The 25,038-nt window shown below is 46.2% G+C and overlaps 1 protein-coding gene across 1 annotated transcript in view; it reads right to left on the reverse strand.

The window, feature by feature from the left end:
- The window catches only part of LAP3 (leucine aminopeptidase 3), a 518,160-nt gene that overhangs the window by 303,937 nt on the left and 189,185 nt on the right, over positions 1-25,038 (reverse strand). Inside the window, exon 4 of the mRNA XM_069631910.1 lies at positions 17,419-17,524. Within this exon, the coding sequence (XP_069488011.1) occupies positions 17,419-17,524 (106 nt within the window). The remainder of the gene's footprint in view (positions 1-17,418; positions 17,525-25,038) is intronic.

The following is a 25,038-nucleotide window of genomic DNA, read 5'->3' on the forward strand; positions in this document are numbered from 1 at the left end:
GGGTGGGGTACCATGGCATAGTGCTGCGGGACACCTAGAGCTGTGAAAGTTCCAAACTGCCTAAGAACATTTCAAAGGGCATCCTTGCCACCATCCCCAACCACTTATTCCCGCCGGAGAGAGACCAGAGTCGCTGGAAGCAGAGGAAGGTCCGCCGGTGGGTTTCCCGCCACAAGAAGACGTCCCGATGGTCAAGACTTGGTGAGGGTCCGAGGTCCACTCCAGTGGTTGAGTCCAGGTCACCAGAAGCCGTCCAGAGGTCTGTGTTGCGACTGCAGCACCAAAGAGCCGAAACCAGGAAAACCACGATATTCCAAAACCAGACACCAAAAATTACCTATGCACCCGTCGCCGCCAGAAGTCATTGAAGGGATCCATGCGTCTCATTTATCTGTCAAGCCTTTAAAGGAGCCCATAGCAAGTTTCATCTGCAGTCGGAGACATCGACCACCAAAAGAGCACAGCGAAGAGTAAAACTGCTGCATGTCAGAAAGACTTTGGTTCCATTTTGTTCCATGGACTCAGCATCCCAGTGGCTCCTTCTTCCAAGGGGGTGTCTATCCTCTGTAGGAATCGTCGAGTGAAACTGAGAAACTCTGCCACTTCGCCTGCCAAGGCACCAAAGGTACTGTGATGAGGAAGAGCATCTTCTAGTCTCGGGAGTAGTCCAGGGGTCCCAGAGTCGTCTTGGATCCTGCTCTCCTGTGGCCTCTCAGGTACTTTGGGGTAGTAGAACCTCTTAAAAAGGAATTTACCAGGTAATTGAACATTATTGGACTGGACTGAAGTTACTTCCCATCTTTTCCACTACAGGTTGTCTAGGTGGGCGGAATCCTCACTCAATTATCCATCTAATCAAAAGAAGGTATTCTGCCATTGTTCACCACTAACCTGCCTTTCTTCCCTATTCTATGCTGTTACACCGCACTTAAGAATCCACCTGCCTAGTTAAAGCTATCTGCAGTTAGTGCATCTATTACTGGATTTAAGTATCGTGTGGTACCACAGAGAGTGTATATATTTGCCATTCTTTCGATAAGTATTTCTAGAACTAAGTGTTATTATTTATATGAGTATATATTCCTGAACTCTTAAAAAGAAGCCGTTTTATAACATAAGTGTGTGGGCATTTCCTTAGTGGGGGCTTTAGGAAAACACTGTACTTAAGAACCTGCCTGCATCTTCTCCTGAAAGCTTAAGCCTGGCTGCTGGTCCACTGCTACCAAATTGAGAGGCTTGCTGGGGTGTTTTGTGCCTTTACCCTACTATATTGAGGGCAGAAGTACAGATACCCCCTCCAGTCTTTACAGGGAGGATCACCTGGGTGTTGGGTCTTTGTGAAACATGGTACTCCCCTTTTCCTAATAAAGACCAAACCAACCCTTCCCCGTCTTCATGGGTATTACAAACCAACTCCCTTTAATTCGTCATAAATAACTACAAAAAGTACTGACAAGAGGAAGAAACAACTGATAGCAGTGAAGACTAATTACTTACACCACTTAGGTACTGGGGCGCAGAAGAGGCCTACTGAGGACAGTAGAGGTCAGTCAGGCATGTCCCCTTAATGATGGTCAGACAGGGCTAATTGTGAACTTGCACCTACAGCCTGTTAAAGGGATGCCTGTTAAAAGTCCCACCAAATGAGAGTCAGAGGGGGAGTGGTGCGAGGAGCGGTGGCAATGAAATTGCAGCAGAGTAGCCACGAAGAACAGAGAGGAGCTGTCTGTGTGGAGCGTGCTTATGGTTCAGGGAAGAGTGGCCCGGGAGCTGGGGCTGTGTGGAACCAAAGGAAACGTGAAAGGGGATCCGTGCCGGAAGGCTGTCCCTTTTTGCTTTGCTCAAGGTGCTCATTCTCCTGGAGCCAGAAGCCAACCCAGGAGTGTCTGAGAGGTAGGAGGTGTAGCCCTGAAGCAAATACCAGAAGGCCAGGAGTTCTGTGCTGCAGGAACTCGCATCAAAGCAACAAGTGAGTTTCTATACAAACAGAAATCCAGTATGCAAGCGTTTGAAGATACGCGCAAGGATATTTTGTATCGGAGAGGGTGCGTGAATGGTTATCAAAGGTCTACAAATGGAATCCTTGTAAACCAGTGAACAATAAGACTTGTTAATTTGTGAAATTAACTTGAATACTTTGATACGGAGTAGTCGCATGCAAACAAAAGCACGTTATGGAAATACTCTGAACGCTGGGCAAAGACACATTACAAAGACAGATTACAACGCAAAACGAATTGAAAGAGACAACAGAGTACCTTAAAGTCTTACATTTGTGAATGCCAAACGGAAAACAATATTTAAACAATGAATTTGTACAATTCTGAATACTGCACGGAAGGGAAACCATCACTTAAGAAAATAAAAGAAATTAAGCTTTTTCTGTATAACTAAATATGCTGTGTGCCAATTCATAAAGTGAATGAAACTTACATTGCAAGCAACTTTCATATATATTATTTTTACAGAAGTGTTAATGCCAAGAAACCAATGAATAAATAACTATAAAGTGAATGCAACTTTAACCAGGGCAGCAAACCTAATGTACCTTATTCTCCAAAGTGAATGGAACTTTGGGAAGTGACCCTTAAATGAGTATTATAACTGAACTGCCATTTGCAACCAAAACATTTTGTGGTGCAAAGACCAGTTATAGACAGAGGGTGTGAATGTCGCCCAGAACATTAGAAAGTTCAAACAATATCATATTAACACATTAATGAAATTTTGTCTTGGGGGGGTATCCCTGCGATTGGAGCAGTTTGTCTTGAGGACAAAGCCTCAGGATAGTTTGTGTTTTGGAACTTGGGGAAGGGAACCCCCGAGTATTGGTCCATGCTATATTACTTTGGAACTTAAAGCAATCCTAAGACTTTTGTGAGAACTGCTTTATAGTTGGGGAAGGGAGCTGAAAGAAATCTGCAAGCTGAACCAAGCTCAGAACTTTATGCTGAACACTATTCTGTCGGTGGGCGACATCCCTACATGTTGTATAAGATTAGTTGTGAGGGCAAGTATAGGTTTAGGACACAGACAGAGTTATATACTTGTGGACTTTGATTTTCCTTAGTTGGTTTGGTAGGGAAATCCCACCACACTATAGGGCAAGATCTGCGTTTTCCCATCCTGACATTTAAGTTAATAAAAGTGCTTACTTTAAATTTTGAATCTGTTTTCTGCGTCTTACTCCAAGATGCCCTCACATTCCTAAAAGAGACCCGCAGAACGCTGCCCGGACAAGGCTGAGTTGAAAGGTTATTGATCTGTCGATTTTTCTGTTTTTCTAGAGTGTTGGGGCCAGATAGAGTGGGTAGGTTTTGAAGTGAGGGTTATATTTTTTCTTTGGACGATGGACAAGCAACCTTAGTTTAGCTAAGTAGGTAGGGAAATCACTTTTAGCCATGGGGATAGATAGGCATTTTTCTTTTAGTGCAATAAAGACCCTTGGAAATGCCATCCTTGAGGCAAACTCTTCCTCCTGGTTCGCCACAGCAGGTCATGAGTGGACTTGGCAAATGGTGAAGGTTTGGGCAGACAGGCTTCCCCACGTTAACCTGCTTGTACATCGCACCAACCTGTGGATCTGTGCACAGAGGTTGGAAAAAGGCTATCTGCCATCTTACAATCACCTACGCCATCTTTCGCAGTCACCCGCTAACTTGATGGAACCGCTGAGGTTTGCTGCCTAATTATTCTTGAGGTAAGAGATCTGGTTGCTCCCCGAATAAAAGCAGGCCCCCCATGATCTGATTAATGGCTCTCATGAGCAGCATTCGCAAAACGGTTCCTTATGTATGACAGACCAGATTGTTCGTATCATGGAGCCCCCAAAGGGGGGTCTGCAAGAACACGCTCTGCAAAGTTGTACGATAGCCAATTTGAATAATTCAGTTGTATATGTGATAGCCCGATACTGTGCATATCTCTCAAAACAGCTAGGCGGAATGTGGCTACGAAGTTTTCCTTCTCTTTATTGTTAATAATTATATAGAAATAGATATCTGCAATTTCAGAAGTTGAAACCATTTTTTCACCTAAAAAGACAAGGGGCCTCATTACACGGAAGGTGCCAGCCATGCCACTATTAGTGCCATGGGTACCCCCTTACCGCCGTCGGAGGCCGGGTTTCCGGAATAGGGACTTACCGGCCTACTCCGACCTTTGCAGGTCCGGTAAGTCCCCATTCCGGGAACCATTCCCCATTCCCATTTGAGCCCCCATAGGGCTGAATGGGAATGGGGAAGGAGCAAATAACGGTACCGCAATTTGCGGTACCGTTATTTGCACTGTAGTCCCTCAGCAGGTCCTGTCCTTGACGTGTGGTCTGACCACACGTTAAGGACGGGACCCGCTGAGGGACCTCGTAGTAGGGCGGTGGGGATTACAGGCACCGGTGCCCTTACCGGTGACGGTAATCCCCTACCGCCTTCCGTGCAATGAGGCCCATGAACAGGTTACAGAACCATGCCATCCTAAAATCGCCAATTGACAATAAGATTTCCAAGAAATACAATTATTGTCATCTTTGGAAGATGTGATGGACATGACTAGTAATTAATAAGGACTTAAATATAGACTATGAGTAGGAACCAGCATCAACATCTTTATTCTCAGCCTATTAAAAGCAAAAGCCTGAGAATCAAATCAGAACTTGTACTTGGCATTCATAGACCTCTCTCAGGCCTTTGACTAAGTCAATCGAAGGAAACTTTGGGAAAAACTCAACAACTGGAACTGTCCACAGGAGATCTTGAATCCCATCAAAGCTCTACATGCTGCTACAACGGTGCAGGTGCGTTTGAATACTAGTGGTCTGCTTTCATCAGCCATAACAACTAGCAGAGGGGTCAAACAAGGTTGCCCTCTAGCTCCGGCTCTTTTTCTTTCATACTTTGGGGATTACAAAGAAACATCATCTACAACACAAGCATTTTCCCCACAATTAGGCAAGGAGAAGATCCCAAGACTCTTGTACGCGGACGACCTTATTCAACTCGACCAGACCCCAATTGGCCTACAAAGCCAGCTAACTGCACTGACCACATATACAGCTGCCAATGACCTGGAAGTGAACAAACAAAATACAAAGATCATGGTGTTCGAAAAAAAACAACAAGAGGAAGAAGATCAATTCATGGTTCTTGGCGGGAAACAAATTTGAACAAGTAGCAAAATTCAAATATTTGGGGGTTCTCATTGACTCGACAGCTAAAGACTTAGCGATGCAACACCACCTCTTGGAAAAAATGAAAACCCTCATCTCACAAGCGAAAATACTGGACAGAAAATATGGGCGCTTCTCATTGATGCCCTTACTTAAATTCTATCGGGGCAAAGTTATCCCAACGCTTACCTATGGAGCGGACGCTATGCCATCTTTACCTATCTCACTGTGGTCCAAACTGGAGAGCCTTTTTTGGCGTTGTGTGTTGAATCTACCGCCTTCCACTCCACTAGCTTTGATAAGACGTGAACTGTCTTTCATCTCTGGAGTCAATAGTAACTAGGGCTTCGGTTTTGTTATACAGGAAGATCAAAGATCCTTCTTCCCCGACAATTTTTTCATTGGTGCAGGCAGAGATGAATCTAGGTACAAGTATACTTCTGTCCAAATGGGAGGCAATGTGCATAGCACAGCTTGAAATCTGCGGCAGCTCTATGGAAGAACTTTTGGGTAATCCAACAAAAACCAAAACTCGCATGGAAGAAATGGATTGGATAAATACACTCGACAAAGCCTCTGAGTATAAGCTGACTAGCAACCTACCTCCAACATGCAGAAAATTAAATACAATCCAACCATTTTTGATAAAACATCCAAGCAGAAAAACCCGGAATACTCTACTCCGTGCTGGGCTCAATTTGCTCCCTATGAATGAAATGCTGCATATAAGAGGCCTTTCTTCAACTAATATATGCTGCTTTTGTACTGACACCCAACAAATCGAAACAGTACGGCATCTTCTTCTATTGTGTCCAGGAACAGACAAATATAGATCGCCGTACCTGCTTCACCATTTAAAGCAAGCTTACTTGGTCGACGAAGCACTCTGGTGGGATCGCCTAATAGGAGGCTTCAGACCCTCTTGGACAATGGCAGCCACCAAAATTTTAGATCAAATCTTTCCTCACACAAATTCGCAGTCTGGGCAGAACGGACCCATCTAAGCACAAGCACAAGGGGTGAAATGCGAGGTTGGGCGTTGGATGGACCACTCACCAGGAGGGCTGAGTGTGTCTTTGAACTTGCTCATGCTTCCCTTAGCTACAGCTTCTCCTGACTTTGGATCTCTTCTCTGCTTCAACTATTCTGTAACGATTTTTTTTAGAAATTGTAAAAATTGATGTTTTTTTTCTCATCCTCTTGTAAAAATCACTTCCGTGATTATATACTCGTAATAAAAAAAAAATATAGACTATGATATTCTATTGGATAAGAAACTTAAAGGGCCAGATCCAAATGTGTGCCCCTGATGCCACAGGAGAACTTGATAGATACATTCAACCAGGTTTTTTTTTTAATCATTTTATCAGAGATCTACATTGTATCAGACTATCGCATTTACAACTATATGATTCAAATTGGCTATCACATATACAACTTTATGACTCAAATAAAATTTGGTGTATCACATATATAACTGCATGATTCAAATTGGTTTTCACATATACAACAGGGTGATTTAAATTAATTTTGTGAACAAAATACTGAAGATTGATATGGAGTTCTCTCTGCATGCCTGGGCTCCTTTGCCTTTGTTCATTCATCTCAGAAGGGGAACCTCCAGTTTTCCAAAGTCCAGATGTGAACCGTTTGGCAGCCCTGCTGCTTGGCAGAACAAGGCTGTCTAAAGGCAATCAAACTGCTATTGAACCAGCAAGTCTTCCTGAGTGACCCGTAGTCTGAGCCATCTGGCCAGACTTGCACTGTTGCACCAACCAATCGATCTGAATGCAGCCAACCACACTGTTGACACTATTGCTGCAATGGTGGACACCACAACCCCACTCCCATCAAGCACCTCACTAACCTGGGGAACACAGACCACATCCATCACTTTACACCATTGAATTGCTCATCAAAACAGTCAAGCCTTCCGTCTCAAATATACTAATGCAGGGCCAGCAACTGACTATTGTAGAGACATCTTAAAAACTGAATCAGCTTGAATGGCCAATAAGGCCAAGTTGACACAGTCAAGCCACCGAAAGACTAAGGTAATGTTGCTATGCTTTTTCCTTGTTATGTTGATTACCTATATTTGAAACCCAATGTGCAGTACAATTCATAGTACCCAGTCTGTCTAAGGTAAATAACCAACCTTTTTATTCTGGGTTTTTCCTTGCAGAGTTCGGTGGTTAGTATTTTTAGCATATTCTGTTCAGAGAAAGAGGTTCTTGAATAAAGTTTCTTGGACCAGCCCTGATGAGTGAGGTTTCAAGGGAAGTGCCATCTTTCCTTACCCATCAGGCTTGAAGCCTATGGGAGAGTGGACATGACCCTCTCCCAGTGAATTGGCACAGTGCCTTTAATTTACTCATTCAGCTGGATACAAATAGCCATTACCTTAGCCATACACCATTTGCTGCTTGCACAGTGAGGTCATCCTTGGAAGAGAAATGTTGGCAGTATTTGCAGAGGGCACGAGTGAATGCTATGGAAGACCAAAAGCCATTTTTCAGGTAGGGGTCAGAGTTTGTAGACCAGTGCTGCCACCTCAGTGAGGCTGTGCTCTATCCTTGAACGATTACCACAGTTCATTCCTTATCGACCAATCTAAGGAACGGCTTCACAGCCCCCCTGGTTTCTCCAGGGGTCGTGGTCAACAGAAATAGATTAGCCCTTTGTGACTGAGTGGCAGTGATGCTGGATGACAGAGAGCAATCCGTTACACTTCCAGCCCATCAGGGGTTGAGTGGAAAGCTGTCCTGCTCCTCAAATCTCAATGAGCCACCACCTGCATCCACATGGCCAAAAACAACCATCTCACTATTTATTGATGACTCTTCCCAGAGTCGCCAGGTTCAACTCACCACCTGGGTAGCACAGAAGGAGCACGCTATCAGAAATGACTAAGCATACCTTGCACCAACACGAAGGGACAAACACTTTAGGAACCACCCACCCCGGTTTTATGAAGTCGATATTTGATGCAACTAACCTCATCAATTTTAGTCCAGTTATTGGCCTAGACTTCTCCTGTAGATATGTTCCAAATCAAATGTAACAGTACATCATCCAAGATGTGACATCAGGATTGCAGCCTTTCAAATGCTGGATAAAGTGAATCAAATACTATGACGAGGGTGGTAGTACACATTTCTTATGTTCCAAGAAGGGAACTGATGTTTGAAGTAAACCACACCGCAGAGTACTTGTAGTAGTGCTAGGAGATTTGTCCTGGCAAGCAAGTACACCAGGAGAGGGACTGTTCATGGTAGTCCCGGTAGGTTAGTGAAACAGGAAGACGACATTGACGTACTGCATTGTGGTCAAAGCCAGGCGTTGTTCACACCCTTTTAAGTTAATATGGCTTCTTGTGAAAAACCTCTACCAAACTGTCTGCCTCGTATTTCAGACCCTCACATCCCCTTCCCTATACTTCCCACAACTTGAAGCACCCGTGGGCTTAATCCTGCGTCAACTCTACATGAGAGAACAAAGTCAACCGTATGCGGGGTAGCCTTGGATACAGCCAGTGCGAGAATCCGGCCCCCGCCAGGTGCCCGCTGTTAAGTAGTGACCTTGTATACTGGAATCAGCTATGCAGGAACAGGCAGACACCTGACATCGATTAGAGCCGAAGTGAAAGAAACAGGCCCATCCTCATCCATTGTCCTTCACCTCTTGAATATCAGTGCTGCCCTCAAGCAACTCAGAGACCTGCGAGTCAATCAGGGCTGGGGATGACACTATTGCGTTCCAGATTTGACTTCTCACTTGGCAGTCTAGGCACTGAGGAGGACAGGATCTGCGTTTCCAGCCAGTCACATGCTTCTTTAGGAGTATTGAAAGGATGGACAGTCCCCCCCCCATGGTACACCTTCAGCTGTATGGGAAAGAAGAGGGCATATTTAGTGCCACAAGATATCAGCTTCTTCAGAGTTGGTGTGCCAGCTATACTTCCCTGGTGTACTACAGAACAAACCCTATACGGGATCCATTGTAGGTGATCGGGCCCGTGGTCCTCGCCATTTGTAGCAGTACATCCGATCTCTGTGATTTAGAAGTCCGACAATTATCGTGCCTGGGGGCGCTCTGGGTACAGGTCGGCCAGTTGGAACCTTATGGGCTCTTTCAATGGAGAACAAATGTGAAAGCTTCTTCTGTGCCATCAAGTCTGTCGACCATTGTTCCAAAAACAGCTCCGTGCAGGGCCCATCCTCCTTCTCGAGCAGTCCAAGAATATGCACGTAATTGCATTGCGACCTTCCTTCACTGGCCATCTTCTCGGCTTTCCAGGGAGTTACGTTTTTGTGAAACTGATGCCAATTGCCTCTCTATTCGCGTCAGTGCATCCTCAGAGTCTGAAATTCGATGTTCTGCTTCTCCCACTCTCAAAGCGAACTTGCGGAAATCGTGATGCAAAATGGACACTTGGAGGAGAAGAGTCAATCAATTTTTTTCCTCTCTGGAGGATCTCGACTCCCTAGTAGCACTCATTATGTCCGTGAGCGAGATCTGGGGGTCTTGTCCTTCCGCCCCTGTATTTGCAGTTACAGGAGTTTGCATTTTTGTGGGCCCGCTACCATTCACCGCATACTGATCCATTTTATTTTGAAGGCCCGTTTTCCTTCAAGAGCATACCAAATGGCAGCCCTTTGCCACTGTCGTTCAGTCACTCCCCTGAAAGGTAAGTATTTCGTATGGCCTTGATCAGTCCCCTTTCCCCTAGTGGTCAGTGCAGGCTGTGATTCCAGGTTGTATTGAATGCCTCTTGATCCAGTGGGCGACCACGAAGAGGTAGAGGGGGGATGAAGGTGAACAGTGATTTGGAACAAGTTACTTACCTGTAACTATTGTTCTCCAGCATGGGTTCACATGCTCATGAATAACAAATACACAACAGTAAAACATTACACAACCACGGGAGGTGTTAAGGTTCAACAGAAGCAATTAACTCTTACCTCTGGAACACACTCACCTCAAACGAACAGGTTGCGTAGCACTGCTTGGCCGACTCTGGACTCCTCCTTGGAATCCCAGTCGATGCAGTAGAACGTCGTGAAGGTGTGCGTGCACCTCGACGTAGCAGCCCTGCAGATGTCCAGCAGGGGCACACCAGCTAGTAACACTAGTCACAGCGATCGCTCTGGTGGAGTGGGCTCTCGGACGGCCGTGCAGCGGTCGGTTCTCCAACGGATGACAGTGCATGATATAACCGGAGAGCCACCTTGAGATGAAGCCTTGGACAAGGCCTTCCCACGGTTCACAGGACCACAATTCATGAACAGCTGTGAAGTCTTTCGGGAAACCCTTAGTGTGTGCCATGTAGAACTTCAGAGCACAAGCAATGTTCAGCGATTGCAAGGCCCTTTCAGCCAGTGAGGAAGGTTTCAGGAAAAAAAAGCCATAGAGAAGCAAGCTGCACCTCACTGAGGCCCAACAAGGCCGAAACATGTCTGGGGTTGCTTGTGTTCCAATGCAGATGGGACCTGGCCTAGCAGTTCGGGCTGGGCTGCTACCGTTGGTGGCAGTACCTGACTGATTTGCATATGGCTGGACCCCTTTTGCAATGGCACAGACATGCTAAAAAACGGTGGTGTGGAAGGTTGCCCAGAGCAATGCCAGTGTTTCAGATTCATTCAAAACCTTCCACCCATCACTTTTGTGGTCACAATTCAGGAAAAAAACTGGCAACATCAAAAAGTTTGTTGTGGTGAATTCCAACTGAACCTTTAGCATGAAAGAGGGGTGCGTCTGCAGCACAACTCTCGATTTGTGGAAAGCCTGGTATGGCTGCTTGCAGGACAGGGCCTGTATCTCACCCACCCACCTGGCGGAGCTGATGTTTTCCACGAGAGGAACTTGAGGGGGGCCTGATGCAGAGGCTCGAAGGGGCCCCCCCACCCCATGAGCCTCGTCAGCACCATGTTGAGTTCCCACACCGGTCAGAAGCCTTCACCGGTGGGAAAGAGCAAAAAAGTCCTTTGAGGAATTCTTTCATTCGTCGATAAGACCAAAGTGAAGAGCTGCCTTGAGACCTGGTGTAGAGGGAGATAGCCGCCAGATGTACCTTGATCGAGGCATGAGTCAGTCCAGCCTTGGCCAAGGATAGCAAATATCGAAGAATCTGCAGGGCTGTGACCCTCAGAGGGGTAATCTTCTGCGTCCGGCACCACGCAGCGAAACGCTTCCACTTGCGACCCTAGCACTTCAAAGTCACCGATGCCCTGGCGAGGCCCTCCCTGCAGTCCACAGGCAAATCATATCCTGCAAACTCTAGGGCTGCAGGAGCCAAGCCATCAGATTAAGCGATCCTGGGTCGCGATGCAGGATTGCACCTCCTTCTCTGGCGAGAAGACCCGATCAAGCTACCAGTGGTCCTGGAGGCGATGCTGAGTCTGGTTATGAAATCTGCCTCGGCCATGCCGGGGCGATGAGTATCATCCTGTACTGACACTGTATGAGTGTATTGATGACTCATAGCAGGAGAGGCAACGGAGGAAACGCGTACAGAAACATCCCTTCCCACAGGAAGGAGAACGCGTCCCCCTGGCTCCTCGGTTGGTGAACTCTACTGGCAACATTTTGGCATTTGGAGCTCGCCCATGTCGCAAACAGATTGATCTGGGGCCTACTCCACTTGACGAAGATGTGGTCCATCTGGTCCTACTGAAGTTCCCATTCGTGGCAGGAGCACAATTCCCTGCTGAGGGAATCCGCAATGGTGTTCTTGACTCCCACTAGGTGGAGCGGGGCGAGGAACATTTCTTATCCGACGGCCCAGCGCCATAAGTCCTGCGCTTCGCTGGAGATCGCCGGGGATTGAGTGCCCCCTTGTTTACAGATGTAGAACATTGTAGTGGTGTTGTCCATGAAGATCCTCACCACCTTGCCCTTCAGAGATGGAAGGAATGACTTGAGGGCCCAGAACACTGCCTGTAGCTCCAGGATGTTGATATGGAGATGCTTCTCTCCCAGCAGCCACAGGCCTCTGGCCTGCCGAAGTCCCGTGTGGGCTCCCCAGCCTTCCAGGGAAGCGTTTGTGGTGACCGTTTCCTTTTATGGAGGGTTCTGAAACCCTGTGCTCCGGGTGATGTTGGACCGGACGCCCCACCACCTTATTGCTCAACGGAACTAGTCATCCAGAGTGATCTTGTCTGCAAAGTTTCCGGAAAACTTGCACCCATCAGGCGTCCAGGAACACCTGAAGAGGTTGCATCTGTAACCTGCAGAACCAGATGAGGAAGATGCAGGATGACATCATTCCGAGCAACGACTTGATGGTCCACTTGATGGTCCGCACCGTGGCCATCTTCATCGACAACAGCCGCTGCACCTACCCCTGAATGGCTGCTACCCTCTCCTCCGAGGGTGAGGCTAGGCAGGACACTGTATTGAGTCTGGTCGCCAGGAACAGCGAGTTCTGTGATGGTGTCAAGCAGGACTTTGGATAATTAATGGAGAATCCCTGATCCGTCAGCAGCTTGACGGCCGCCTCCGTGTGCGTGACAGCGAACCCTCGTGAGCCGGCCCAGATGATCCAGTCGTCGAGGTACGGGTATACGTGAATGCACCATAGAAATACATGGGCTGCCACCAATGCTAGGCACTCCATGAACACTCTGGGGGCCGACTTCAAGCCGAAGGGTTGGGCTTTGACCTGGTAGTACTGTCCCTGCACTACAAAGCGTAGAAACTTCAGTGTTTCCTGTGAATGGGGACGTGGAAGTAAGTGTCCTCCAGGTCCAGCAGCATCGAAAAATCCCCTCTTCCCAGTTGGCCGAGCATGTGCTGCAACGTGACCATCCTGAATTTCTGAGACTTGAGGCACTTGCTCAGACGCCACGGGTCTAGAATGGGCCTCCAGCCCCCCAAACCCCTGCCTTATTTCTTACGAAGAAGTATCTGGAATAGACTCCGGAGCCCCGAAGTTGCTGGAGAACCAGCTCCATCGCCCCTTTTCTTAGCATGGCCTGTAGCTCTTCCAAGAGCTGAGGCATGTGCTGCTCCCGACTGACCACCGGAGAGATCCGCGGATACCTGTGCTGAAATTACAGGGTATGTCCTTGGGCGAGAGCATCCAGTATCCACCTGTAGGTGGTGATCTTCTCCCCACTCGCTGACGAACCTAATCAGCCGGCCTTTCACCAGGGTGCATGGGTGGGGTCCCGACATCTTGGCCGGTTCAGGCTTGCTTCGCCCCCCTGCCCTTCTGGCGATGGCGACGCTGTCCCTCCACCGTAGGCCTGGGAACAGCCTCTGTGGGCTTCATGGGTCGTAGATCTGGAATGCTGACGGTACGAGGAGAAGAAACCTTCGAAAGACCTGGCCGACTTTCCTCTGGAGGAGCAAAAGAAAGCAGTGCTGCTGAAGGGTGCCCAGGGAACGGGACGTATCTGTATCCGCCTTGATGGCCTGTAGGGACTAGCTCCGTCAAAAGGCATGCCCAGTACCTTTGTTGGGACCTCCTGGAAGAAATTCTGTTTCCCATCTGCTGGAACCCCGTGTCGGCAACTTCCAGTGCCACTGTGATGGCGTGATCCAACGCTACCTCACCATCTTCCACGAGGCCCATCGCCTCCATCCTCTTGTTGACTGGGAGGAACTCCAAAACCGGACCCAGCTTGTACCACAGCTCCCAGTTGTACCTGGCTAGGATTGCCAGTGCGTTTGCCACCTTGATGGTCACCTTCCTCCTCATGGCATCCATCTTCTTACCCTCGCTGTCCGGCGGGACTGAAGACGACTGGTTAAAAGACAGTTTCCTCGCGGCCGCCGAAACCACTGAATCCCACCATGGTTGTGACCTCAGGCACTTGGGTGTGGATTCCGGCATCCAGTACTACTACTCCAGACTGCCCCGCTTGGCTGGAGCCATGCAAGGGTTCATCAAGAGAGCCAGGCCCTCCTCCCACTCATCATCCAGGAGGGGCTCCGCCATGATAGTCTTCCTCTTGGGCTCGCGTATCCGGGTCTGCTGGGGGATAAGGGGCCCGACGCAGATGTAACGGCTAAAATGGTGGCGTCGGATGGTGCTTCCTCTTCGTCTGCGGTTGGTCGGAGGCCTGGGGGACCGTTGGAACTTAGAAGCCCGCTCCTCGGACCGACCGGCCTTGGGTGAGGCATGACCCTACTCGGAGCACGGGGCAGAGGCCTTCGTGTTCAGCCATGCCGCCTGTCTACTCTGCCTGTCCTTTGTCGTCTTCTTGGAGAAGCTGCAGCATATCTCTCAATCTCCTTCATTGTGGTCCGGATGCAGGCAGTAGAGGCATTGCAGGTGCTTGTCCTCCACAAACACATTTCGAAACCCACAATTGGTGCAGGATTTGAAAAGGGACCTTCCTTCCTTCTCCTCGGTCATGGTCGGAGGACGTGTAGTAGGCCCGATGGCCTTCTGGAAACTTCGACGATTTTCGCCCTTAAGGGGCACTGAACTTCACCAGATGGAGAGAAGAGCACACAGGCACTTTCAACACAAAAATAGAACCTTTTCCTGTGAAAAACATGAAAAAACGTAGAAGTAGCTCGCAGAGCAAACTCAAGGACTACCAACACTAAAGCGTGCAGTAAGAATCTGAAGATGGCTGCCAGGGGAGGGGCTTAGAAAGAAGACTGTCATTGGATGGGGGCAGTATGACCCAGAGCACAGTGATTGGTTTAGAATAGAAATACAGTTTGTAAGTGAAAGTGAAACTGTTTTTCTTTTTACTGAGGATACCCAGCCTGACGAGGGGGAATATTTATGAGCATGTGAATCCATGCCAGACCCCATGCTGGAGAAATATCTTCTCACATAAGTGTTGGGATGAAGGGTGGAAATGCACTTGTTGCCGAGGTCCAGCAGAGCTCCTCAATCCGGCGGGCACTTCCTTCACTGCAGCCCCAGTATACGTCCAACCCTCCACTTGTCCTGTTGGGACGTCACTCTCTCCCTCCCTCCATCTCTGACACTCCCCCACAGCAGCAACGTCATACTTGCCTGCTCAACTGGAGGCCAGATGCCGCCCCCGCTGCGGGCTTGGGTACCAGTCGCTTCAGCAAGATGGCATTCACCTCCGGCGCTGGAAGAAACCAGTCAATCTGGGACTTCCCAGCATAGATTTAGCTCGTGAAGTGAGCAGGATACGGTGGAGGCGTTCCAACACCACTTTTTATGAAAGGAGCGGCAGGATGTATGATTCTGGCAGGATTTCAACTGAAGGATGATGGCGGCCCGGGCAGAGCACAATCTGCCTAACATCCATCAACCAGAGACCACTGCTTCGAAGCCACAGAGAACTGAATCATTTACCTGAAACTATCTGACACAAAACATAATTTCAATAATTCACATCCTCCATGTCTTACTCCGCTGTGCAGACTTGGTTGCCCTCTTCTAGCGAACAGCATTTTCACTTTCGTTTTGAAGTCTACCTTTTTCATGTTTTCTCCTCTTCACCTCCTGCACATTGTCCTTCGCCTTTAATAAGAATACTCTGCATGTTGCTTCTAGGTTAGTGTGCTCATCAGGAGGTTTGAACACACCATCCACACTTTAAGTTTGCATTAGCTTCCCTTACATTTCAAAGGTATGCTGCTTTACCTTCATGCACAGGGTTCTAAAGCAGTCATAATGCTCGTCCATAAAACTGCAATCGCTTAAACAAAACAAATCATACAAAGTATGCATACTCGATTGCTCAGCGCCTTTGGTATTCGTTGCCCGTAGATATAACTTTTTCCTTCCCTTTTAACTTAAACAAAATGAGCTTGAGTTTTGGTAAACGATCTTACTTTTCTAACTTAATTTTTCAATGAGTATATTCAGTTTCATTATTTTGACATTTATAATTGTATTACCTTTTATCCCATAAAGCCAGCAATGTTTTATTAACATTATGTTTGATCTCTTACATCTACATCATTTCTAAATAATCGGTGGCGGCAAGATACCATCAACCAAGAGTCATCAGCGCCTTGCCTTTAATCTCATTGGGTCCCAAAACTATCTAATCTTTTTCTTGCTTTACAACATTTACATGATACCTTTAGCAGGTCCATAAACTCATTATTTATCCCATTACAAATACAAATGAATTATGCCTAATCCACCTAGAGAAAGAGGACATCAATAAACTGACATATGTGGTGGGTTGAAAGAAGGAGTCGGCCACAAGAAGGACAATCAATATCTTTAATGAAATTATAAATAAAAGGCCCAACTTTCCTTATTGCTAGAGAAACTACCCTACCTATCTAAAGGAACTAAAAGGTGCTTGTCAGTAAGTCCAAAGTAAATGTGTCCTCCGTCCAAACTAACTATCTGACTCTATTTCTAGATCTAACTAAAGTAAATAGGCCAGGAGAGTGTCTTGTATTCGCTTGGTCTTCTCTCCAGAAACTGTCTTTATTTACAACTTTTCTCTGTGGTACAGATATTTCTTAACATGATCTCTGTGGATAGTCTCTGCGATCTATTCTTGTAGTTCTTCAAAGTCACTCTTGGCGTTCATGCTTTCTGCGCCTTCATGAATTTCTGTGGAGGGTGCGGGGGGAGGGTGAAAGGTATTTGAGGTGATTAACCAGATCACTAGAGAAGGCGTTGAAATGAACCCTATGATGGCCTTCCTGGGAAACACTAGATCCAGTCCCGGGTTCTCTAGACAGCTGATATCTCTTGCTGGCTCTGGCCCAGAGGCTGGTAGCGATTACTTGAAGCAGGACCCTAGGCCTGAGTTTTGAGGCATTTAAGATTTTCCTAATAGCTTACCTTTTCCATAATGGCAAAAACCTGGCAAAATAATGATTAGGAAGGCTGCACAGCACAATGCCATTGGTTATAATTCATGTAAAACCTTAAATCCATTATTTATTAGTTTTAGTGTAAAGTAGAGGCCATGAAAAAAAATAATCAGGTCAACACAGTGTGTTGCCCACAGCAAAGCTCCTGTGATGCCATTTTGTATGATATCATGTGATGTGACTTCCCATGGCGTCACCTGGCTCAAGGTTTGACCCAAAAGGCTGATCCCAGCTCCCCCTCCTCCCCACGAGAATTTAAAAACTTGGCACCTCTGGATCAAGTTATCAGTGGTCATACAAGGCCTGACATAGCATATTTCCATTAAGTAATCAACCAATCTGCCTAATTTATTTTTGGTACTTTATTTTAGGTTTGCAGCGCAAATCAGTAACACTGCTATGTTTGGAGCTTATCATAAGCTTTTGTATATAGAAATGATAAAAGCTATGGTGACAAAGAATAAACATACCAGAGATGGCGGTTCGAATATTTTCCTTGTTTTCATTCCACTGTTCCAAATCACTTACTCCAGCAGTCTCTTTACCAAGGCCAACCACGACGACAGTGGAATAGTCCTGTAAAAATATGCACATGTTAAAATATCGTCTAATTGTAGTATTCATTAAGACTTCTCTTCAAAATGATACCAAGTGTTGCAATTAACCTTTTTTTTATAACATTAGCTATGTATGCTTTTTTCATATACGTTTATATATTTATTACAATTCTTGTGCCAATAATGCCTAATAAATCCGGTTTACAATGTTTCAACTTGTAGAAACACAGATTTTTCTAATTTTTTATGTCATAAGAGTTTTCAAAATGTCTCAAAAAAATCCAACCGTGCAGCCGCAAATCAATTTAATGAATGCACATTAGAAAATCGGACAGGAAAAAGGATATGCTTTTCAAGCCTTGACAACACCATTTGTTGTATAGGAGCCTTACAAATATTCAATACAATAAATAAAATAATCAATTAGAAGAGTTTTTTGCAACAACGTCTGGTCAGACATTTCTCAAAAAGCCAAATATAACACTGGGGCCACAACGGCACTATCCTACAAGGTGATCTCATTCCACGTCGGTAAAAGCTGCTTTAAGGTTTTCTTTCATAAAGAAGTTATTATAATTGAAATCTTTACTTTTATGAAGTGTGATGAATTCTTGGATGGCGTCACTTCTCCCACAGGGGGAGTCCCTTCCCATGAGGCCAAGGAGGTGACTCCCCCCGAGGGTGATCCTCAGCAAAAGGATCTCATGGGGAGGGAACCCCTCCTGTGTGACGACTATTCAGTGAGAATGTGATATGCTTCCCCTCATTCCTCCTCACCCAACCCTCCTTTACCTTACCATCCCTTGTACATGTGTCATGTACATTTTGGTAACAGTACTGGGACGATGAATAATATAGTCGACCCAAGAGAGGTCTATAGTAAAGGTACTGGGACTAAGAAGAGTCAGGTCTGGTATCTGGTCAATCCATTGACAACCAGAGCATCAACAGCCATACCATCGAATTATATGCAATGAAATTCCATTCCATCGAATCGCCGTTTCGTTATATATAATTCGAAGGATCCATCGAAATTAGTGGGGTTAGGGTTGGGGCTAGGATTAGATTAGGGGTTAGATTAGGGTTGGGGCTAGGGTTAGATTAAGGGTTACATTAGGCTTAGGGCTTTAATATACAATACAAAAAATTAAAACGTTACAAGGAGCTGGCCAGTGCCGACATTTCAGCACTGGACAGCTCCATGTAACGTTTTAAAGATACAAAAAAAAGGATTGAAATGCTATCTTTTACATGTAAAAGGGCATTTCCATTGAAACCAGTCCATTTATATTTTTGCTGGACTGGTTTAGATGGAAAGGCACTTTTACATGTAAAAGATAGCCTGTCGATGCTTTGCCATTCAATTGTTTTTTTCCCGATGTAATCACTATGAACCGTCAGGTCTACCTTCGAGAGCTCTCATGGAAATACTGGGATGAGGAGGAGGTGCTAAGGTATGAAGGGCGATCCTCAAAACACTATGGAGCAGTCTAGTGTTTCAGGAATTCCGATTGGCCAAAGCCAATACGAGATCGAAGAGGGAAAACCAAGCCGAGAGAGGCCTGCCCTGGAGGAACCCAGACAGATGGGCAGAGGGGTTCTAAATCAGCACAGAGAGGAAGGACCGACCGGCAAGTGGGGAGCCCCATGTCTAGGTGAAAGCAGCAGTGGAAACGTGCTACCAAGGAAAGCAACACAGTCCCAAAGAAGCAGAACGCTGCAGATGCACCGGAGCTCCCAGAGAGCCATAAGAAACTGCAGAAAGCAAAGAGAAGCATGCAGGAAAGCCCAAGGCCAACTGGAAAGGGCCGGCAAAACACCAAAGGTAGTTGGTGGGGCTGCGAAAGAGAGACACATGGGTCTGGGATCTGCATCCAATAGAGAAGAGCATCACAGGTCCTCTTCCTCGTTGCAGTACCTTGCAAGGAAGTAAAACCAGGTCTGCCAACACGGGTTTGGGACTCACACTCAAAATTAGAAGTTTGAGAAGGGCCTGGGGAAGGGAGCGATTCCTCCAGCCTTCATGAAATGTGATAAAGAGCAGAGTAACACATTTGTGAATACGCTCATTCCAAAGTTTTTTTTTTTAAGGTTTGGGTGAATGTGAGATTTTCTCACTGCCAGGGAGAGCTAATAAAGATACATAACAAGAGAGGATCTGGTGTCAGTCAGCTGCTTGATCTTGTATTTGTATTTTGTTTATTTATATAGCGCGCCGGGCCCAAAGGCATCTGGGCGCATATCGTGTGAAACATAGTTGCAAATTACATACAGGCAAAACAGGTGGTTCTACCAGCTTACAGACTGCATGCAGGTAGAGCTACAGTATGACATGTATAGGTACAGTATAATATACAATAAAGCAAGTACAGGCAAGAAAGATATAAAACAGTTACGCTAAAAGTACAGTCATGATAATATGGGCAGTTCACAAGCAGATAAATTATCTAAATACAGGAGATGTGTGCAATGAAAAATAAGAGCGTTATATACAAGTAAACTATACAGAAGAATGGAGCAGTGCGGGTCAGTGGGGCAGTTACATAGCGCCAGATATCTCATATGTTTTGTGCTGAGAGCCACACTTTGGTTTTGCCCTTAAAGGATTGGAAGGAAGGCTCAGCTGTGATAGAATTAGGAAGGGTATTCCAGAGTTTAGAGGCCAAGACTGGGAAGCTCGTGCCACCAGCTTCTTGTAGTTTGAATCTAGAAAAGGGATAGACTATGGGCTTGAGCCGCTCTGAGAGGCCGAGTAGAGGTTTGAGGTGAGAGTCGGTTGGCTAAGTAAGTAGGGGCCTGGTTGGACAAGCACTTGTGAGTCAAGGCAAGTGTTTTCAGGGAGATACCATACGTAACAGAAAGCCATTGTAGGTTACATCTGTGGTTTGAGATGTGCTGGTTTCTAGGAATGTTTAAAGATACTCTGATGGCATTATTCTGAATGACTTGCAAGTTGTTAAGGTTGGATTGACTAGTCCCTAGATACAGAGCGCTACAATAGTCTATCTTAGACATAACAAGAGTTCTAGCCAGGATGGTGCAATTGGGGATAGTCAGGAAAGGTCTGCAAGCATTAATAAGTTTGCATGTATAGGCAGAAGCTGAGCTAACAGCATTGGTCTGTCTACACAATGATAGTGCGGAGTCAAGGTAGATTCCTAAGGTTTTGGTTCCCTTAGAAACCTTAATGACATTGCCATCAATGATGAACAACTTGAAGGAAGGGTCAAGTTTATTAAGACGTTGATGGGAGCCCAGAATAAGGAGTTCTGTCTTATCATTGAGGCAGAGCTCATGTTACGCCATCCATGCCTGAATAACCAAGTAGACGTCATTCAAGGATTTAGTGTCCACTGCATGATCACCCGTGATGGGGATGAGTATCTGGGTTTCATCGTCATAGTTAGTATACAAGACACCCAGATAGTCAAGAACATCAAACAATGGTTTGGTGAACACATTATACAGTGTTGGTGACACACATGAACCTTGAAGTACACCACAGTGAATGGGAGCGGGTTCAGCAGATGCAGACGGGGAAAAACCTTGCATAAATCTGTTGCTTAGGAAGATCTAATCCAGGCGGTGCCAGAGTCTGAGAAGTGGGCAGCGGATATATGGTGCTGGCATAGGATTTGGTAGTTAACCAAATCAAAGGCAGCTGAGAGATCTAACAACAGCAGGGCTAATTTCCTGTTGTCTTTCAGCACCTCAATCTGAGTTTTTAGGTCAATGAGGGCGGTTTCCGTCCCGTGTCTAGGCCGGAAACCAGATTGCCTTAAACCAAGGAGATTGTTAGCTTCGAGATAATCCTGGATCTGAAGGTAAGCGGCTCGGTCCAGTATTTTGAATGGGACCCAATGAGATGAATGGGACAGTGGTAATGAGCCTATAATTGGTTGATGGGCTGGGAACGAGGAACGTTTTTTTAAGCAGAGAGATGAGCCATGCGTCCTTTAGGTTGTCCGGGACTATGCCCTGTTTTGAAGGATGAATTTATAAAGGCAGTAATGAATGGGGCTAGATCATGGGAAGCCTCCTTGATAATGGGGGCTTGGGATGAGTCGCCTTGACAGTTGGAGGGTTTCATTTTATTAATGATGCATTCAATTTAAGTGATAGTGAGTGGAGAAAAGCTGAAAGGTTTAATGTTTGGAGTGGCTGGAGTGTGCACTCGAGGGGGTATTCAGTTTCTGGTCGGTCTGTAGACAATTTTGCTTAGTTTGCATTTTAGTTTGGAGGGTAGCAATTCTGTCCCAGAGTGCTTTTCTGTATGTTCCCGAACCATTTTCTGTTGTTAGTGCAGGAGTCAGGGGGAGTAGCAGGCGATTTAAGTTCCTTCAGAATCTTGAAAATTCTTTGGTGTTAGAATCCACTTGCAAATTGTTGAAAATATCTTTTTTGGCCTGGAAGATAGCCTCTTTGTAGTTGATGGACGCTATGATGAGGCAGTCCTTATGGGCATCAGAAGGATGACTTTTCCAACGGGCTTCAGCATTACGTTTTTCTTTTCGTAGCACTCTCAAATGTGGCGTAAACCAGGAATTGATGTGTGCGCAAAGTTTAGATATCCTAAGTTTGATAGGGGCGACTGAATTCAGTGCCGTCAGCATAGCATGGTTAAAGGTGTCCGCTAGAATCAAGAGGTCAGAGCAGGACGCGGACGCTTTACTGAGTGTGGGAAGGATAAGTGGGAGTAGTTTGTCTGTTATGTCCCTTTTATTTCTAGTGGGCGAGGCATGAGCAATAATCTGTTTGGGAGATTGGACAGCATCTATGTTGAAGGTAATAATATGATGGTCTGACCAGGCGCAAGGTGAGTTAGTCTGTAGGTTGGCGTTGCAGTGGGAGTCGACTAACCAGTCAAGTGTCCGCCCTTTGATATGGGTAGGTTCTTGAATGTGGTGAGTAAACCCCAGATCAGTTAAAGTATGAGAACAGTCAGCCGCAATGGGATTGTTTGGATATTGGAAACCCAAGTTGAAATCCCCCAGTAGGATAATTTGAGATTTAGTTTTTGATTTGTCTAATAAGGATGTGATGTCATCCACAAAGAAGATGGCAGGGCCAGGCGGTCTGTAGATGAGATGTAAGGAGGCAGTTTGGTTAGGAGAGATGGGAAGTTTAACTGAGAATAACTCAGCTGAGGGAATCTTTTGGATAGGCATCGCTTTAAGGCCGAGTGAGTTTTTATGAATGAAGGCAAATTCACCCCCTCTTGATCGCGAAGTGTTGCGGTCACATCTAGTGATGGAGTAGTCTGTAGGTATGGCGAGGGAGAGTAATGGTCCAGAGGCTGCATGGAGCCAGGACTCTGATATGGCAAAGTCAAGGTCTTGAGTCTTAATAAGGTCTGCAATGTCCAATGCATGTGCAGGGAGGTACCTAGCATTGACTAGAGCATCCTTGATGAGCGTATGTTTGGGAGTGTATGGTAGGATGTTAGGGTTGTGCTTGTGGAGGGCCCATGGTGACTATGACTAAGTGGTTGTGATTTAGTGATTGAGGTATAAGGCTTGTGAGTAAGGCTGGTAACATGGGGAATTCTAGAGCCTAGTCTGTTATTTCTTAGGTGCAAAGCACAAGGTTTATTAGGTGTAGGTTTCTTGGCAAAGTGTTCCAACCATAAGGCGGGGGAATTTAGATAAGGGTTTATGGATGGGGGTGTGCCACTAGGCACTGTGTCACTTAACTGGGGCCATCCTACAGTGTGGCTTTGGGAGGGAGGTTCCTGTTGAGGTAGCAGATTCAGGAGGACACTATTGATCATGCTTGACCAGTATATACAGCCAAAAGCTTGGTTACTGCAGCAGCCATTTTCCAAGGGCCAGTGAAGCTATTCATGCCGGTAAAAGATTGGATGAATGTTGATTCCAAAATATTTCTTATGGAGAATAATTTAAGCAAACAGGGTTAGGATGGAGCAAACTATAAATTGTCAGTGTTCATAATCTAATAAGGATACAGTTTTCCCTCAGCACCGTCTCTAGGATATAGCACCCATCAGGCGTCTTTCCTATAATCAGAAAATAGGAATGGCTTGGGTTAAATGCCAAAAGGTTCTAGGGGAATTAAATTAGAAATGGTAGGGATGCACTACGTTAAGAGCGAGGTTCAATCAGCACAATGAGCCTCCAGTGCCCAACTATGGTGATACAGACCTTGGGCCCAACTATGGTGATACAGACCTTCGCCAGGATTCCCACAGTAAAGTATGCTTGGTTCTCTTATCTTAGTTTATAAAAGGTCATAGCGCCATGGCTTGCTATTTGACCACAGTCTCAGTCTGAAGGCTATAGCATGCTGCTCCCATCTTGACAATCTCCTATGAGCAAGTATTTCACCACATGTGCTTAGAGTAATTGTCAGGCTTAGTGTGAGAAACCTGGGGGTATTCACTCCTACTTCCCCTGGATCATCTTCTCATGTGGCCAGGGAAACGACATTGCTTTGAGGTCCTGTCCCTGGGGGTGGAGAGGCGAGGGAGGGCCACCTGGGTGGAGGGTGCCCATAGGCGAGACATGGTATCCCCTTTCCCCATTGACGACCACACTAACCCTCGACTGGCCTTTATAGGCCATTGTAAATCAGCTTCCCTCATTTCCCCACATTTGAGCTCTACAAGTACTGGGACGAGGAAAAAGCAACTATGAGCAATAAACACTCAAACTCCATTTCACCACTTTGGTATTAACGAGGATGCCGGCAGAGAGCTGTGATGGTAAGGCATGTCCGCTTATCTATGGTCAAGCAATTCAAACCCACACATGCAACCCGTCAAGTTTTTGCTGGTGTATGAATGAAGAACCAGGGAACATCAGAGAGAGCAACAAGGAGACCTGCGGGGAAGAGACCAGCAGGAGACCTGTGACATGAAGAGAAGGCCGTGGTGGCGCCTGCGAGGGAGCCAGGACGTTAGCCGATGCCCAGAGGTGGGAGCCTCAATATTGGGAAGCATGTTGCTGATCAAGCAGGCAGAAAGGAAGAAGGGACGCCATCCGTGTCGGGAAAGCAGAGACCCCGGCATGTGCAGGTGAACACATTAAGTGCAAGCGGGGTTTGCAGGAGGCAGTCCGCTGACAGGAGAAGCAGACCAAAAAGGAAGAAGTAGCCGCCGGAGAGGACTCCAGAAGCTGGTGAGTGGCAGGGAGATCACTCCAAGCCAGGGCGTCTCGGGAAGGCTGCGCACAGATAACGAACTACTGTACAATGTTTATTGAATACGGAACGAAAACACGAAAAAGCTACAATATATATGTTGAGTGCCGAACTGAATGGAAACTCAACGCAAAGATAAAATATACATCTTAAACACCTAGCTAAATGAAAACAAACAAGAACAAATCACGCATATTGAATATGGGCAAAACCTAGAATGGTTGAAAGATAAAAAGGGAAAGTGTCCAATTAAACGCAACTTTTAGAAAAGAGCGCAAGTGTGAAAGGGTGTCATAAAGGTAGGGCATGAACCAGACCACCACAATACAGTGAACTTTGTGAAGGAGTACAGTGCTAAAAGGCCAAAGAATGGCA

Source organism: Ambystoma mexicanum, chromosome 6q, assembly GCF_040938575.1.
Source record: "Ambystoma mexicanum isolate Mex_15411 chromosome 6q, UKY_AmexF1_1, whole genome shotgun sequence".
Classification (NCBI taxonomy): domain Eukaryota; kingdom Metazoa; phylum Chordata; class Amphibia; order Caudata; family Ambystomatidae; genus Ambystoma; species Ambystoma mexicanum.